The 17,139-nt window shown below is 43.5% G+C and overlaps 1 protein-coding gene across 3 annotated transcripts in view; it reads left to right on the forward strand.

Moving 5' to 3' along the window:
* Window positions 1-17,139, forward strand: part of tns1a (tensin 1a) — a 48,388-nt gene that overhangs the window by 26,756 nt on the left and 4,493 nt on the right. For all 3 annotated transcript variants that reach the window (XM_054623516.1, XM_054623517.1, XM_054623515.1), the window contains 11 exons: window positions 5,603-7,282; window positions 8,764-8,927; window positions 9,106-9,250; window positions 14,620-14,694; window positions 15,165-15,246; window positions 15,482-16,023; window positions 16,115-16,201; window positions 16,406-16,534; window positions 16,632-16,727; window positions 16,810-16,887; window positions 17,005-17,076. In XM_054623516.1, coding sequence (XP_054479491.1) covers window positions 5,603-7,282; window positions 8,764-8,927; window positions 9,106-9,250; window positions 14,620-14,694; window positions 15,165-15,246; window positions 15,482-16,023; window positions 16,115-16,201; window positions 16,406-16,534; window positions 16,632-16,727; window positions 16,810-16,887; window positions 17,005-17,076 — 3,150 coding nt within the window. The remainder of the gene's footprint in view (window positions 1-5,602; window positions 7,283-8,763; window positions 8,928-9,105; window positions 9,251-14,619; window positions 14,695-15,164; window positions 15,247-15,481; window positions 16,024-16,114; window positions 16,202-16,405; window positions 16,535-16,631; window positions 16,728-16,809; window positions 16,888-17,004; window positions 17,077-17,139) is intronic.

Genomic DNA, 17,139 nt, shown 5'->3' on the forward strand with positions numbered 1-17,139 from the left:
TGATGGGATGTCATATCATCCCTTGATAGGGTGTAGCTATTTCCCTCTCATGCTCTGCTGCAAAGACCTCAATGGCCCATTTGCAGCTTAAACATATTTCTTTGTAACACCTGTAAATTGGTCAAATTTTGTTTTTTATTTTTTTCTGGAGTTTGGAAGAAGTTAGTAGAAGGCAGATCTCTAAAGAGTATTGCCCTAAAATCTGTGCAAATGTCTAAACGAGGATGTTTTTGCAGTGTCTCCGGTGTCTCACACACACAAGTCTTTAAGACAAACCAGTCATCTGTCAGTCAAACCCAGTCACCCACTGCTGGCATGCAGACTGGCCGTCGTCACGGTGATATGACAACTGTGAAGGTGAATGTCACATCCTGCTGAGAGATACCTGACGGCTCTCTCACAACACCGTGTGTGTAGATGTTCGTGCACATACATGCCTGCCTCTGCCAGTGTCAGTGTTTTATAATTGTACATGTTAGAGACGGCAACTGACTGAAAAGAGACATTGTAGATCTTCAACGCTACATCAAGACAAAGTCTTTCGTTCACACTGGAAATAAAATATCCATCTTTAGCTATTTAAACTTATACTGAAACAGAAACCAGTTTAAAAGTTGAGTGAGTTAAAAAATAAGTTTAAGTTTAGTGTTGTTTTGGTTTGTCTTTTAATCCACTTTGGTTCTTTGTCACGCTGGTCCTCTTTCAAGCAGGGTGTTTCACTTTTTCAAACCTCTCAGTGTAACTGCTGTCAGAGATGCACACCCAGTTTCCTCCAAACCCGTAGAGATTCTCACTACTCCAAACAGACCTTTCTAGCAAAGGTCAACTTCCCACTCTAAATAGCTCTTACTATAGATGTCTGTATGCATGTGCGTCCATATATGCACATATAAACATGTGTGAAATCATACACCATATCCAATAAAACTATGATTGCAGACGTCTTTCTTAAGTGGGTGAGAGAACCACCATGGGACCGTTTGATTATGCGTGTAAACGTTAGGTGTGTTTCTATATTTATGTGTCTGCATCACGTAAAAATGGGTTTGGCCCTTTTTATAAGGTCATCGTGTAAGTGTCAAGCCCTTCTTTACGTTTCCACCAGCCCTGGAAACTTCTAAAGCAGCTAATAACAGAATTCAAAGGAAGGATCCGCCCAACAACCCTTTAAAATAATTGGTGGTGGGTATTGTCCTTTAAGGAAAAAAATTCCCTGTGTTACTTCCAGGATTTTTTTTTCAGTTAATACCAATTAATGATCAAGGTTGCAGTTCCAGCTCAATCTACTTAGATCTAGATAGATAGATTTAACCAATAATTAAGTCACTTTATGATACAAAATGTCGTAAGCATAACATTTTGTTAATATCGGGGAAACAGAAGTGGTCCTAGAACAGTGCCCTGAGGAACATCTTCACATATCAACTTATTTTTTGGTCTTTTTGACCTAATTGTGGAAACTAACTGAATGCAATATATGCGAGAGGAAAGTATGATCACTCGAGTTAAATTAAGTTAAAATAAATTACTTTAATGATAGAGTAAATTGTAAACCAACAAACATTTCAACCCTGCCATTCATATTTTCTTCCATGATGGTAATGACTGTTGTCCCACTTCTGATAATCCACAATTAGTGCTAAACACACAGGTTTAAACGCCAAAAACCCAGGGAGCACATTCAGCTACAACGTCCAGCGCCAAAATGGCCACCAAGCCATCATCTCATTGCTTTATAGGTGTGTTGACAAATCTGACGCCTCAATCACCCTGCCCTGCTAATCTCCCAACTAATAACTATGTTTAAAATCCACATCCCAGCTGGTGCATTTCATACAGCAATAACATTGGTTGTAGGACATTGTCTATTTATAATAAACCATTGGCCACAGATGTTTAAATGGCTTTTTAATGGCCTCCGAGGCTGCAATGTGGCAATGAGACACTCAAGCGAACACTTAAGAGAATACAGCCAAGAGGCAGGTGCTGTGTGTGTTTGTGTGTGTGTGTTTGTGTGTGTGCAGTGCTGTATGAGCAATGCCTCTGGCACTTTCACAAGAGGAAAGCACCTGTCGCATGAGAGAATACAGAGAATGGACAGGTGTGTGTGTGTGTGTGTGTGTGTGTGTGTGTGTGTGTGTGTGTGTGTGTGTGTGTGTGTGTGTGTGTGTGTGTGTGTGTGTGTGAGTGTGAGAGCAAGGGACCTTAGTGCTTAATTGATGAAAGCATCAGTTTAGGAGCTAAATTTAATCAGCATTTTGTGTAAACTGTAAGTTTAAAATAGCTGTTTTCATAGAACTTCTTGAATTTGATTTTTGTGTCATTGAATATGTAAATGAGTGGTAAACGTGGCTTTTTCCCATTGAAGCAGAGATAATGGCATGTTACACTTGCTTACCGCAGTAGGAGTAGTAGTGCTGCAGCTATTTATTGACACCAGAAGAAAGGTATTTGTTCTACTCAGATAGAGCTGCTTGTTTGTGCCAGTCACTGGTTTATTACCAGACTGGAGGTCTGCAGATCAGATATGACGCCACAGTATAGTAGGTGATGAAGAGTCATTCGATATTTTTGGTTTGTCGTCATACTTGGTTCATGAGTGTGGGGCAAATGTAAAGGTTGTGACCTTGTAACTCTTGTTTAGTAAGTTCCTGTCATACCCAACGTTGTACGGCACTTCCGTTCTTTACTTAGTCAAGAGGATCACTCCGAACCCACAGGCCTCATCTCCCCCATCGAGGAGCGAGTGAAAATAGCGATGAAGGTGTTTAAGGTGGCAAGACTCACTCAGGAAACATTCATACTTGACCAGTGAGTCACTACTGTTGTCATACATTTATTTAAAACCTTTGAGAAATGTCAGATTTCAAATTAAAAGATCATTGTTAGCAACTGATCGGTTAAAGAGACATTTTAAAAAAAATTGTGGATTTGGAAATCCTTTTAATCTAGAAAATAGAAAATGTACAAATATTATTTTATTGGATTTGGATCATTTGAATTTAAAAGATTAGCTTAAGTCGCTGCCTGTGGGAAACTTTCTAGGCAACATCCCCAAAAACAGACACCAAATTGAGGCACCAAATCAAAAGTTAATCAAAATGTTTTCTGGTCATACAATTTTATTCGCTACCGCGGCAACACGTTGGGCCTTTTATCCCAAAAACCATTGCTTTGTGTGTTTTTACTTTCTTTCTTTCCTGTCTGAGCCATGATTAAACCTCGGGGCGGGGCTAACCAACAGCTGGAAAAACTGTCACTCTGGCAAACTTGACTTGTTTTTGCCACAGAGCACTAAAAGATCCTCTTTTATGAACTAGAACAAGGGCATTCCCTATTCTGTTAAAGGTCAGCGTGAGAGAAAGAGAGACAGACGGAGCTCAGCTGGTGGAAAATGTAAATTAAAGTTCTCTTGAAATACTGAAGATGATTTACATGAAAGTTTCTTAAAAGGTAATAAAATGCAGTTTCTTCAAGATTTATGGCATGCAGTGAAAGCTTCTTCTGCAAAAAAAGGCTGTAAGACCGGAAAGGGAAGGGTGGTGACCCTGAGTGAGGGGATCCCCTCTGATGACATCACCAGGCAAGGGTGCTGCAGTCCCAGGCAAACAGATGGCGTGGGAGTTGTAGTTTATTTAAAAACGACGTGGCTTCACAGGAAGCTGGGATGTGGTGGCGGTGGTAGAGTCCCTCCCCTGCTGCCGGGAACAGCCACAGATCATCCCAGAGTGCCAGCTCACCCCTCTCGGCAGCTTCGGTGGTACGGCCCCACCTCGCTCCAGTGAAGCATGTTGGGTGATGAGAGGACATGAATCAGAGAGGACAGGGAGAGTAAGACAAGAAGCCCAGAGACAGAAAGTTCAGTCCATGAGAGGCTACTGAAGGACTGAAATGTGGCTTTCTAATCGCAGCTTAATTTGCTGAAGAAGAGGAAATATTTCATCCTTTCTTGAGAGTTTTCTGAGGGTTGACCTAAAGTACAGGTAAGGAGGATGTTTCCACTGAATTTGATACTCTGATATAGAGATGTAATTATAATTTTAAGCAATCAAAAAATAGAAGTCGTTTAATATAGAAATTTAAAATCAGATATCCAGGATTTATTATAGCATTGCTGACAAGAAAGAAATCTAAGTAAAAAATAAATAAACTTTTTAAAAGTTAAATAATACTTTTCTATGAAAATATTGTTGATAAAGCTTTGACTTAAGTCAAATTACACCACCTAACTTAAAACAAAATGTAACCCTAAACCTCACCATAATGTTAATCCTTGTGTCATAATTAAAAACAACCACAGGAACAAACTGTGTTTACAACTTCCTCGCCTGCCCTCTCGTTCTTGTTGCTACTGTGCCTGTGAGTTGTTGTTGACATGGGTTTTGAAATAGCTGCGGTCCGAGCGATTCACCATCTGTCCCAGGGGGTCACTCAATTTGGAATATCCCACATATGAGCCAGCCGTGGTCATGTATATGTCGTGTGTCACTTTTCAAATGTATACTGGATACGGGAAGCCAGTATTGGTGTGTTACTTTCTTCTTGTAAGCACAAGTGATACCGCAGAATGAGCTGTGAATGAGCTGTGATTGTTGCATTTCATGGAAGCATGAAGTATAGTGTTTTACAGTTTGAAATAGTGTCCCGGCCTATAATTGAAGTACACATTGTGTGTGAATTACAGTACTGTACCTGACCTCTGTGTATGTGTTCATGTGCCACAAATGAGTTGTGTACTTTTTAAAGTAAGGTATTTTTTCCTTTGGTTGTACCATGACTTTCCAAGAAGGACCTTCAAATAAGAAATGTCAAATGGTACTATTGATACTTCTGATATTGTAAACAGAAGGTGATTTATCCCCGTGTTCAATGTTTTAACTGATGTTGCCAGGAAGGAGCAATAACTGTCCAAAAGTTTTGTACTTTTCCCTTAGACTTCAAAATTAGTTTTTTGAGAGACTACATGTCAGTCAGTGTTACTGTGGAAGCTTACAGACTGTTTTGAAAGTTAAATATGTTTTGTGAAATATGCCCATGATATACAAATTTATTTTTCCTGTGAACAAATTCAGTGGATACTTTAATTGTAGGCGATCAGTCTGACTCTGCCAGCATGATTCAGCAACCAGAAGTCAACTTGAAGACAGCTCATCCTCTCCCAGTCCAGCTCTGGGCTTTCAAACTGGAAGCTCTTCGCTTTGGCTCGCACAGACCAGCTGTTTCAGTGTGTTGGACATCAGCCGGCCCAGTTCACGTCAGACCATGTGGGCCTGCACTGACGCAACGTGACAGGGGCTTTAGCCCTGCAAATGAGCTATTAATAGAGCTGGAGGGGCTGTGTTGCTGGAGCTGAACCTCAGGGTCAAAAAAGGCGGGTGCAGGGGGGCACTGGGATGTGAGGGATCCTGTCCTGTCCCAATGTGACTTGATGTTTGGGGCTAATGAAACCTTGTGAAACCAGTTTGTTAGTGAAGACAAGATGATAAAAAACATTTTGAACAGGTTTTTTACTCACCCTTCATTGCCGTGTATGGTTGGAACTGCATGAAAACATAGAACTACTTTAATGATTTACCTATACGTCTCTTTTCATCTCTTTCAGATGTTGTTCACACCCAAGGTCCACTTGATGGAAGCCTATATGCACGAGTCCGCAAGAAAGACTCCCTGGAGGGAGTTGTCACCATCAATGGCCTCCCAGTCCATGAAAACCCCTTGACCAATGCCGAGAACCCGTTACAACACCCCAGTCATCCCCTCCAAACCACTGAGCAGACCCTTCCTGTGACAGGCCACGCCTCCCTCCCTGCCGTCGATCACACCCTCTCCGTGAGCAGCGACTCAGGCAACTCCACCGCCTCCATCAAGACCGATCGCACTGATGAGCACAGCCAGTCTGTGCAGGGCGCCGTGAACCACAACAACCCAACAGCGACCCAACCACCGCTCAGCCCGCAGGAGAAGAGAGAGCTCGACCAGCTTCTGAGCGGCCTCGAAGCACCAACCCAACAACGACAAGCCTACCTGTCCACGTCCACCAGTCCAGGAGGAGGTGTCCGACATCTGGTCCCAGCGCAGGTGCACGTCAACGGAGGCCACACCAGGCTGGTTGGCGCCGCTTCAACAGAGGAGCGTGAGACAGAAATTCTAGACGACGAGCTGCCTAACAGCCAAGAGGGCAACAGTGTGGACAGCCTGGGAACAATCTCATCCCTGGAGGGCCAGGCCACACCGGCTGACCTCTACTACCAATCACAGACGCCCACCGGCAGGCAGAACGACGGACCCTACCTTGAGAGAGTTGTTCTCGGGGAAAAGTTGAGCGAGATGCCCGTGCACGGAGTACGAACGCCCACGACAATGCAAGAGAGGTCTGTTGACTCTGCATCGCCGCAGGGGGGATACAGCAACTACCAGAACGGAGAAGGGATGTACCGTTCACAGTCCTTTGGGAATCCGGCGGCCAGCAGCCCAGAGACCAACCAGAAACTGATGCCCAGGGCCCCAGAGAGGAGCACCAGTAGCCGGGAGGCTGTTCAAAGAGGTCTCAACACCTGGCACCAGTATAGTCTCCCAGATGATCCCTTTGGCCCTCCTCTTCAGTCAACCCATAGCTTGCCCCACTTCCCCACCTCAGCCTCTCAGCGGGACATTGAGCAGTCCATTGAGGCGCTCAACATGCTCATGCTTGACCTGGACCCTATCAACTCCCACATGTCAAAGTCCCACAGTGCACCTCCTGGGGAGGACAGCCTCAGTTCATCCCAGGCACCTTTCTCGCAGACCCTTGCAAGACCCTCATACCAAGCAGACTCTGCCATCCATGGCTACAACAACTCCGGCTCTGTCAACAACTCCTTTCATCAGCCCCTGAGGCCGACTGGGAGAGCGTTGCCCAACCAGAGCCCCCTAATGGAGTCCCCAGTCTATTCTCCCCAGAGGTCCAACGCTGGCTACCAACACCAAAACACCACCCCTACACACACCCCAGAGCCCTACCTCCAAACACGCCAAGCAGCCCACCATTACCCCCCAGATCCATCCCCCAGTTTCAACCAGCAGGTGCCAGTGAAGCCTGTGAACTCGTATCCAGGAAGCGGGGTTTCCCACTCCCCGGACCTGCAGGGCTCGTCTCCTTATCCAGGCTACAGTGCTTCTTCCTCTCCTCTACCCACACTCACCCCCCAGCCAAAAGACACGTCTTCTACTTCCTTGCCAAGAGAAAAAGATGCAGAGGAGGAGACGCTTAACTTGGAGGGCCTGGTGGCTCACCGCATCGCACGTAAGGATCTGAGTTATTGTCTGAAATGATGAGGATGACTGGCAGATTGACACGCAACATTAACAAATCAATAATGATGTTCATTTTGGTTAATTACATATCCAAAACAGGTCTCAGGTCAGATTAGTTTACTTCACATAATTAAATGAATCTAAAACAATAACAAACTAATCTACAGTTATTGTTTCGTAAATAGGCTTAAATCATTTATATGTTCGAGGCAAAATGTGTGCGTCCAAAATGCTGACGATGCTAACTTGATTGGACACTGTACTGTAGTCAGAGTTTATTTAGTTAAGTGTCAACTTCAGCTGGAGGCACTTTAAGTCTGCATGCAGCACATGAGCAGAGCAGCTTTCAGCAGTTTCTGTTACCGATTCATCGTAGGGTGCTGCACCAGAGGAATGACCTACAGCCATAAAATTAGCTCTGCAGCTGAAATGAAGCAGAGCTGCTGAGAGTGGAGAGGGGATGAGAATAAGAATAGCCAAGCGTTCAGAGGCGCCAACCCTCTGAACGCTGCATCTGCATTCATATTTACCTTTATCTGAAACCCTGTGGATGCTCCCAGGCGCCACCCAGTGGAACAAATCCTCTTATTTTGAACCACTTTAAAACATGAAATAAATCATTAAACCCTATAGTAATGAACATATATATGTATCCTTGCAACTATAGAACTAAATTGACCAAGTGACCAAGTCGTCATTTCATTTGGCGGATATCTTTTTCATTTTCTCGGCACTTTCATTCGATTCATTTCTGTTCTGATATTTCTTCTCCTTTTCTGTTCAATTCATCCCTCTGCTGTATGGACAACCCTTCCTACCATTTGCTTCCACCACTGCACCTCTCTCACCTCCCTCCTCCACCTTTATCCTCCACCTTCTGCTCTCCATCCACCACCCTGACCTCCCTCCCCCCTGGGAAACAGAGTACAACGCTCGTATTCGGGGCATCAGTGAAAGCATGACATCGATACAATCTGACCGCCATCGCTCCTTTTCCTTCTCTGGTTTGTCCACTTTCCCTCGCTTTTATTTTCTGACTTTGTTTCATTTTATTCCCTACATTTGTATCTTAAAATAATCTGAAAAAAAACCATTTTTTCAGATTCTTTTAAGATCTCTTCTGTTTAATTTCTTCAGGAATTTTCATCAATTCCTTTTTCTGCACTATTTCCACTCCTTTTTGTATTCCCTTCACTTCTTTTATACTTCTTTAAACTTCTTCTCACTCTCTCTCTGTCTGTCTCTCTTGGTAAAGACATGTTTGGGTTATGAGTAGGTTTTACTTTTAAAAGTGGAGAATAAACCTATACACCATCTAAAATTCATAAAGAAGCTGAGATTAAGAGAACATTGTTAGATATTTTACTGTGCAGGTTGGCTTTCAGCTTTTGGTGGTTCATTTTCTTAAAAAAAAATAAAAAAAAAAAAGATTCTTTTTTTTTTTAAATATACCACACATTTGTTTCTTAGGGGTTCGGTCCAGAGGAATGACCCCAGAAGTGACGCAGGAGACGGGTCGACGTCGGACAACCAGTGAGGGACAGTACCAGAGCAGCCATGATAACACGCCGATGGTGGATTCACCGGATTTCGCCCACAATCTGTCCCTCAACCCGGGAGGACGACCCAGAGAGGTCAGCATTTAGTTTAAATAGTGTGAAACCTGATTGAACCAAAATCAGGTTGTGAGAAAAACGTTAGTGGACACATTTTTTTTACAAAAGAAGAGTAAAAATTATGTTATCAAGAGTATATATGGAAGATGTCTAAATCCCTTTTTTGATATATGTGTCCTCTCTTCATCTCTTCCAGGGTCACATGCACAGCTACCGGGAGGCGTTTGAGGACGACGACGCAGAAGAGTTTGACAACAGTCCCGCCTTCGGAGGCGGTGGTGAGAATTCCCCCCCGACCCCCAGCTTCCCTGTGTCGCCACAGACTCCTTACTTCAACATGTGTAGGTTCACTCTGCCTGCTGAATGGGGGCGCTCTTCAACCCTCTAATAACTGACCTTTAACCTGATTTACTCTCTTTTATGTACTTTTTAATTCATAAATACTGATTTAAGTATAAAGAGAAAAAAAAACAGGAAAGAATTACATAATGAGATCAACAAAAGTAACGTTCATTTTATTTGATTGGTTGGACAATATTTTAATATACAAAACAAAATAATGGAATACAGCCCAAAAACACATCTTCACACCAAATAGAAAAATGAAAACACTTCTATAATCTCAGTAAATATGTACCTTTGACAGCAAACTACTTTACATAAACAGTCAAAAACGCCTTCCTATTGTTACTAAAACAAATGAGCTAGTACAGTAACAGTACTACGAATGCATTTCACAAGTTAAACTCAGTAGCAGACAAAATGGAATCTCTCCACACAGTCACAAGCCTCCCATTCTCTTATTTTAACATCTGCAGCATCATCACTGACTTCATGAATATCTTGCTGATTAGGTGCTGCAATAATTGCTCCATGTCTTCCTGTATGATGAGCCTGAACCGCCATTGTCCCCACTATAGCATTAGTGACCAGTGTAGAGTCCGTGCCGTTGTTACTCTGCGTCCCTCCCATCACCTGAAGGGCAGCACACTTCAGCTTGAAGTCAGGACACTCAGACTTCCCCTGTTGTCCCCAGGCCTCGTAGCTCAGCGGCTGCTTGTCCACCCACAGCCATCCTCCAGGAAAGAAGCGCAAACCGATCCAGACGTGTGCAGTGGTCTCGTTTTTGTTTAACTCTTTCTGGATGAGCAGCATCTCCGTGTCCGACGCCACGCTGGCCAGGTCGTGGTGATGCTTCCTGCAGTACTGCAGCGCGCTTCCTCCCAAGACTTTCTCTCCCTCACCACGACCGCGTTGTAGCAGAAGAAGTTTAGTTTATTCCCTGCTATGGCGTCGTGCCACACATTGATATGAATGAATCCGTAGTCGTCATTTAGTCCGTTATTGGGCTGAGTGCTTTCCCAGAAAAATGTGGACACTCCCCCACCTCCTGACCATGTCCATTTCTCTCTGTCCGTAGAATTCCTTCTCAGTCCTATCCACATGTAGTCACTGCTTCGATTGGAAAGCCGGCGAAGTTGCTTAATGTCATAGCTATTACTCACAGGAGCCAGGTCCGTGTGAAACAGCCGACAGTACTCCTGAGCTTCATGCCAGGTCTTTTTCTCCGTGATGTAGACGTACTTGGCAAAAGCTGCAGAAAAGCTCAGCAGGAGCAGGATGCGGGTGAAGGTTCGCTCCATCACTGTGGTGTGATATAGATGGAGAGAGAGCCCTGCAGCACAATGAAGGCACAAAGAGGTGTTGAAGACATATATGGTGCAGTTTGGGACTCTTTGTGTTTTGCATAGGGTTGGCCCTCCTTAAACATGTCCAAGGGCGACAAGAGAACAGAGAGCTCACTTCTAACCTCTGGTCATATTTACGTAGAGAGATTGTGGGCCACCAATTTTAACTGAATTCATAAAAACATATACATTTGAAGGGCAGCACTTTTTGGGGGTCCTATCCAAGTTTTAGAAACATAAGCACACAGAGATAAAGCCCACATTTAAAATGACATAATGCTTTTCCCCGACACTCAAAGGAAAATTTTAGGCAAATCCTGAAGCATTGCATGACTTGTCAGCAAATCCCAACACAAAGCAGGAGTGTGCAAATCTTATTTTGAAATATGAAAGGAAAGTAGTTTGTCATGTTTTTCTTTTAAAAGCAAATTTAGAGGGGGTGTATGAGTTTGACAACAGTCCCGCCTTCGGAGGCGGTGGTGAGAATTCCCACTCGACCCCCAGCGTCCCGGTGTCGCCACAGACTCCTTACTTCAACATGTGTAGGTTCAGCCTGCCTGCAGACAGGGGGCGCTCTTCAACACTGTAAACACTGACCTTTGACCTGATTTACTCTCTTTTGTCTTATCTTTAATTAATACAAAATGATTCAAGTATGAAAGATAAAGGAAAAAAACAGGAAAGAATTACATAATAAGATCAACAAAAGTAAAGTTCATTTTATTTGATTGGTTGGACAATATTTAACATACAAAACAAAATAATGGAATACAGCCCAAAAACACATCTTCACACCAAATAGAAAAAGGAAAAAACTGCTATAAATTTAATAAAAATGTACCTTTGACAGCAAACTACTTTACATAAACAGTCAAAAACGCCTTCCTATTGTTACTAAAACAAATGAGCTAGTACAGTAACAGTACTACGAATGCATTTCACAAGTTAAACTCAGTAGCAGACAAAATGGAATCTCTCCACACAGTCACAAGCCTCCCATTCTCTTATTTTAACATCTGCAGCATCATCACTGACTTCATGAATATCTTGCTGATTAGGTGCTGCAATAATTGCTCCATGTCTTCCTGTATGATGAGCCTTAACCGCCATTGTCCCCACTATAGCATTAGTGACCAGTGTAGAGTCCGTGCCGTTGTTACTCTGCGTCCCTCCCATCACCTGAAGGGCAGCACACTTCAGCTTGAAGTCAGGACACTCAGACTTCCCCTGTTGTCCCCAGGCCTCGTAGCTCAGCGGCTGCTTGTCCACCCACAGCCATCCTCCGGGAAAGAAGCGCAAACCGATCCAGACGTGTGCAGTGGTCTCGTTTTTGTTTAACTCTTTCTGGATGAGCAGCATCTCCGTGTCCGACGCCACGCTGGCCAGGTCGTGGTGATGCTTCCTGCAGTACTGCAGCGCTTCCTCCCAAGACTTTCTCTCCCTCACCACGACCGCGTTGTAGCAGAAGAAGTTTAGTTTATTCCCTGCTATGGCGTCGTGCCAAATATTGAAATAAATTAAGCCGTAGTCTTCATCTGGTCGGTTATTGGGCTGAGTGCTTCCCCAGAAAAATGTGGACACCCCCCCACCTCCTGACCATGTCCATTTCTCTCTGTCCGTAGAATTCCTTCTCAGTCCTATCCACATGTAGTCACTGCTTCGATTGGAAAGCCGGCGAAGTTGCTTAATGTCATAGCTATTACTCACAGGAGCCAGGTCCGTGTGAAACAGCCGACAGTACTCCTGAGCTTCATGCCAGGTCTTTTTCTCCGTGATGTGGACGTACTTGGCAAAAGCTGCAGAAAAGCTCAGCAGGAGCAGGATGCGGGTGAAGGTTCGCTCCATCACTGTGGTGTGATGAAGACATATATGGTGCAGTTTGGGACCCTTTGTGTTTTGCATAGGGTTGGCCCTCCTTAAACATGTCCAAGGGCAACAAGAGAACAGAGAGCTCACTTCTAACCTCTGGTCATATTTACATAGAGAGATTGTGGGCCACCAATTTTAACTGAATTCATAAAAACATATACATTTGAAGGGCAGCACTTTTTGGGGGTCCTATCCAAGTTTTAGAAACATAAGCACACAGAGATAAAGCCCACATTTAAAATGACATAATGCTTTTCCCGACACTCAAAGGAAAATTTTAGGCAAATCCTGAAGCATTGCATGACTTGTCAGCAAATCCCAACACAAAGCAGGAGTGTGCAAATCTTATTTTGAAATATGAAAGGAAAGTAGTTTGGAATGTTTTTCTTTTAAAAGCAAATTTAGAGGGGGCGTATGTAAAGAGGAGTGACAGTGAAAGAAAATGATATAATATATTCTTCCTCTAGTTTTCTTTTCTGCTTTTTCATCGCTGTTATCTTGTATTTATTTAAACTGTGTTGACATTTTCAAACATATAGATGATGGACTGTAGTTGATTTAAAGTTGGAGAAGTGTTGCACTACTTCTGTATGTGGCCTTGTGTCGTCAGGTATGTTGGATTCTCAAAGAACCAACGTTTTCTGGGGTTTTTTTGTCTCTATTTTCGACAAAGTAAAATTAGAGGCCACAGACACGTCAAATCAAATATATTACTTCTTTTGACCAAACCCCTTGAGACATATCTATTAAATTTCCAGACACCCAGTCGGTAATAGCTTTGTTTGATGGATCCTGCAGTCGGTCCTGAACACACACGGCTGTTGCAGTAAGAATCAGCTCTGTGGCACAAACATCATATTTTCGCCCCTCATCCCTCTCCATGCCACCTTAAGTGAGCAATCCTGGTCATGCTATTGATCTGAATTCTTTTGTAAGTGGAGGATTAATGAAAATGAAGAGTTTATTTCCAAAATGCTGGATGTCCAGTACCTGGACTATAAAGGATATAGTCTATAAAAAGATGCCATATTGTTTTGCATCATTTGTTACTTTAAGAAAAATGAATCGCTGTGTTTAGATTCCTCACTGACAAGATCGTTTTTGGAAATAACTCTTTAGTTTTTGGATGACCTTCATCTCTCCCACCTCACTTAGCAACATTAATATGACCCCATCTTCAACCTTTAGTGTTGTCGACTCATGATCTAACCCGGACCTGATCCCCGTTTGTGTCGCAGCATGCTGTAAATCTTTTCATGACTAAATACTTGTGTTGTGGTTGGATGCTCATAGCTCATTTTCAGCTCCAATGTCATAATGAGTTTGGGTTAGTAATTGCTATCTTAAGTCTAAAGAACACACCACCATATGCATACATTTTATATTTTGTGAAATCAGAGCCACAGTCTGCCACGATTCTTTGTATGTAAACTATTAATTAGAAATCAAAACCGTGTTTTTGAGAATGCAGTATCACAAAACAAAATATCGTGATACTCTACTACTATCAATACTTTCTTACACCCGTATTCTTTTTGCCACAGATATATATGAGAGAAATAACTGTTTATAATTGGGGACCTGAACTTTTAACTTATAATTCAGGTTCTTATGAGAGTACAAAATAGTCTATACTTTTACTTTGAAAATGTTAATATCAAGCACCTGTACATTTTATAATTTTGTGGTGATGTTTATAACTGTGCATGTCGGAAAAAATGATTCTAGTTTGTGCAAAGGTAGACGTACATCTATTTCCTGGGGCCTCTGACCTTGGACCTATTTTTGTGTAATGGATGAGATAATTTATGTTTCTCCCATTGTTGTACTTGTAAACATTTGAATCAAGTAAATTCCTTGAGTGGAAGTAAGCACACCTTAGTGCTTGCTGACCAGTTGGAATAAGATACTCTATTTTAATCGTACGTTGTGTGCAACCGAGTGCACCTTCTTAAAACATCACCATCTAATGTTTCTTCATGTAGCATTGCATTGATGCTAAGGAGGAGAATTGTGTCTTTTTATGCCTTACATCAGTTGTTTTACATCCTTGCATGGCTTGTATGTACAGTACAGTTCTCATCTCACTGTCCTCATTGTTGGTTATGTTTTTATAGTTATATTCATTTGCATCCCTATCTTTTCCTCTGCAGCTCGCTCTCCTCCAGGTTTGACTAAGACTCCTCTGTCAGCGCTGGGACTGAAGCCTCATCACCAGGGCGGATCAGGTCAGTTTACACCCATTAAATATAATTTATTCATCTTTATTTGAGTAAATGTCCAGTTCATTTGATTATTCTAACAAAATGAAAGCTACTTAAGAGGATCAAAAGGTAGAATAGAAAATATTAAGAAGCTTTATAACTCCTGGAAATGCTTCCACTAAATGCTAACAGCTAACACAAACCAAGTTCTGCTTTGCGCTCAAACGTGTCCTCCTTGTCTCCTCCTCTTCCACACATCTCCTCTTCTCTGGCTTTCTATCTTTTCTTGCTGTCAGACTCTGATTCTAATGATGGAGATCAAGGTAAGGGCTTTTCTTTGGAAACATACTGTAAGCTTCTCCTGTCCTCTGCACAATTTCTTTGTCTTCCTTTTTAGTTCTGCATCCCAGCTTTCCTGAAATTTGAATAAATAAATGTCACACATAGTTGAGATTCTCACTATCTTTGTTTCTGTGATGCTTTGTGATATTCAGATAATCGCAGTTTTGGGGACCCCAGAGCACAACCATTCAACGTTCCTCTCTCCTCCAGCAGTCCCGTCCACGGCGCTGATGGGTGAGTGGGAAACAGAAAAGTCCAATTACTAAAGTATATGGCTTCGGCATGTATGCATCAGCTTATCAATAGTTCCTTTTGAGCAGATGATCTTCATTTCAAATCAAAGTCAGAAGGAACCCTAAGATATTTATTGTTTACAGTGATGCTGTAGTAAACGACATTAAAGGTGAAGACTCTTGATACAAAACACAGATGGAAAAATAATATTTATGTATTTTTCCTTTGTGTGCAGAAGGAGGCTGGGTTCTTCGCCGCACAGTCCGGTCCCCTCCTACCCTTACAGACCCGCCTCCCCCGAGGGCTCCCAGGTGAACATCATGGGCGTCCACACCGTCCCCGGCAGCCCCAACACCCTCCACCGCACAGTGGCCACCAACACGCCGCCAAGCCCTGCCCTGCAGAGACGACTGGGTCAAGCTAGCCCCTCACTGGCCAGACACACTACTGCAGCCGGCATCCCCTCCAGCCCTCTGATTGGCCGAAACCCTAAAACGGCAGGAGCTGGCGTGCCCCCCAGCCCACTGATGGGGCGCCGCACTATGACGAGTGGTCACAGCACACCTGACGAGCTGGGGGCTGCTTCTCGGCAGGGGAGCGCCCAACCGCCCTCCACGCCTGCCTTCCCCGTCTCCCCACAGCTGCCGGAGAAGAGGCACATGTCCAGCGGAGATGTTGAGAGGACGGACAACAAGAACCTGACGCCGGCCAGCGGTGGCAGCACACCAAACCTGACTGGCGCACACACACTCCCAGACGTCTCCAAGTCCATATACGGTGAGACGCAGAAACATGACATGGTAGTTTACCTCCCAGAATGTTTGTGTCCTCTCCACTTATCATGTCCTTGTCTCTTTGGTCCAAACAGATGGTTATCCAGACATTAAGATGAATGTCAAGTTTGTCCAGGACACCTCCAAGTTCTGGTACAAGCCAGACATCACCAGAGAGCAGGGTGAGGGTCAGATATATCAAACAAACCAGCGCTTTGAATTTGTTGATCATCTTGTGAAAGAGAGTAAAATAACAATGGCAGCTGCTTTCATCTTCTTTTTGCACTTCTGTTCGTCCCCTTAATGTCTTACTGTTTTTTTTTTCATCTGGGCATTCCCCTTTCTGATCTTCTCATCCTCCTGTTTCTGGTCTCTCCTTCATCCAGCCATCAATGTGTTGAAGGACAGGGAGCCCGGTGCGTTCATCATAAGGGACAGCCATTCCTTCAGAGGAGCCTACGGTTTGGCCATGAAGGTGGCCTGCCCCCCACCAACCATCCAACAGAACAAAAAAGGTAGAGAGTCAAACTTTAGCAGAGCGAAACTTTTATTTTGAAAAAGAACCGATCCTCTGACATAAAAGTTTTCCTATCGTAATATGTTTTTCTCCAGTTGGTGACATGACTAATGAGCTGGTGAGGCACTTCCTGATTGAGACGAGCCCCAAAGGAGTCCGTCTGAAGGGTTGTCCTAATGAGCCCTACTTTGGTGAGTTTAGTGCTTCGGTCTTGAAGATCAGCATTTGATTTCACAATGATCCAGTTAAAGAGATATTCTTTTGTGTTTGTAGGTTGTCTTTCGGCTCTGGTGTACCAACACTCGATGACTCCACTGGCTCTGCCCTGTAAGCTGATGATCCCCGCCAAAGGTCAGCGTTACGTCTCATCTTAAAAAGCTCTTTGTTTCTTGTAATCTGTGTTGAAAAGGTGTTTTCTGACATAATTGATAATTCCTATTCTTCCCTATTATATTCTGTCCCTCACAGACCCAAATGAGGAGGCGTTGGAGCTCGCCACACCTACTGACCCAGTTGTTGAACTTCTGAAGCAGGGAGCAGGTAACTACACTGTTATTCACCTGTGGAAAGATGCTTTCACAGGTTTTTACACTGTATAGTCTG

This window comes from Anoplopoma fimbria, chromosome 22 (assembly GCF_027596085.1).
Source record: "Anoplopoma fimbria isolate UVic2021 breed Golden Eagle Sablefish chromosome 22, Afim_UVic_2022, whole genome shotgun sequence".
NCBI lineage: Eukaryota > Metazoa > Chordata > Actinopteri > Perciformes > Anoplopomatidae > Anoplopoma > Anoplopoma fimbria.